The sequence below is a fragment of the Cicer arietinum genome, chromosome 1 (genome assembly GCF_000331145.2).
Source record: "Cicer arietinum cultivar CDC Frontier isolate Library 1 chromosome 1, Cicar.CDCFrontier_v2.0, whole genome shotgun sequence".
In the NCBI taxonomy this organism is placed as follows: Eukaryota; Viridiplantae; Streptophyta; class Magnoliopsida; order Fabales; family Fabaceae; genus Cicer; species Cicer arietinum.
In genome coordinates, this window is record NC_021160.2 from 13,638,062 (window position 1) to 13,639,214 (window position 1,153).

At 19.4% G+C, this 1,153-nt stretch overlaps 1 protein-coding gene across 1 annotated transcript in view; it reads right to left on the reverse strand.

Annotated features, from left to right (window-relative positions):
• Window positions 1-1,111: 1,111 nt before the first annotated feature.
• The window catches only part of LOC113787642 (uncharacterized), a 675-nt gene continuing 633 nt past the window's right edge, over window positions 1,112-1,153 (reverse strand). The window contains exon 2 of the mRNA XM_027336582.2: window positions 1,112-1,116. Coding sequence (XP_027192383.2) covers window positions 1,112-1,116 — 5 coding nt within the window. The remainder of the gene's footprint in view (window positions 1,117-1,153) is intronic.

A 1,153-nucleotide genomic window follows, 5' to 3' on the forward strand; every position in this document is an offset into this window, starting at 1 on the left:
AAATAAATAAATAAATAAATAAATAATAAATTAAATAATAAATGAATAAATAAATAATTAAATGAATAAATAAATAAAATAATAAATAATAAATAAATAAATAAATAAGTAAACGAATAAATAAATAATAAATAAATAATAAATAAATAAGTAAATAAATAAATAAATAATTAAGTAAATAAAAAAATAAGTAAATAAATAAATGAATAAATAATTAATAAAATAATAAATAAATAAGTAAATGAAATAAATAAATAAATAAGTAAATGAAATAAATAAATAAATTATCTAGATAAATAAATTATTTACTATTTGTACTACAACCCTGAAATATATTTAATACTATACATGCTTATGCTTATATTGAGAATAATTTAAAAGCATGTAATCAAAATCGTATAAAAGTTATGTTACCAAAGTCATGTTAGAAAAAAATGCAGGATTAAATTAAAGCAGAATTATGTTACCGAAATCAAGAATCGTATAAAAATATATTGAGCAAGTGTGTTACTTTTTTAAAAAAAAACTGCAGAGGACAATTCTTGCTACAAAATATGCTTATAATCATAATAACATAAAATAATGTATAATTTTAATAAATACTAATGGTACAACAGAAACCCAACATTGTTAGAAATACCCTTGAATAATCTAAACTAGTTGGCAGAACAGGAAAATTCTCTCTAATACATTGGCAGGTGAAGATTTTATGATATACATACAGAGAAAGCAATTCAAAAAAGCAATTGAAAAATCAAAATATTTCAATAAAAATCCTAATAACCATATCAATTCATTTTAGATTGCGTTGCTTGTTTGAAGCTCTTATTTTTATGTTATATGTACTTGTCTTGGATGGATGAAAAGATCAATCCTCTGAAAGCTAATCTGTTTATTTGGCTTGAATCACATTGTAGCTTAATGAGTTTGGCCTTGAACTTGATTCTATGTTTATTTTCATGCTATGATATCTTATTTTGTTAACGAGTAATAACCATATCAAAATATTTCTCTCTAATATTGTTTTTCATTATTATTGAAAAATTTAAAAATATTATATCGAGTAAATTTAACATTCTAAAGAATTTTTCACATAAAGTTAATATTTTAATTAAACTGAACAACATAATAATCAAAATAATAGTCAAATTAA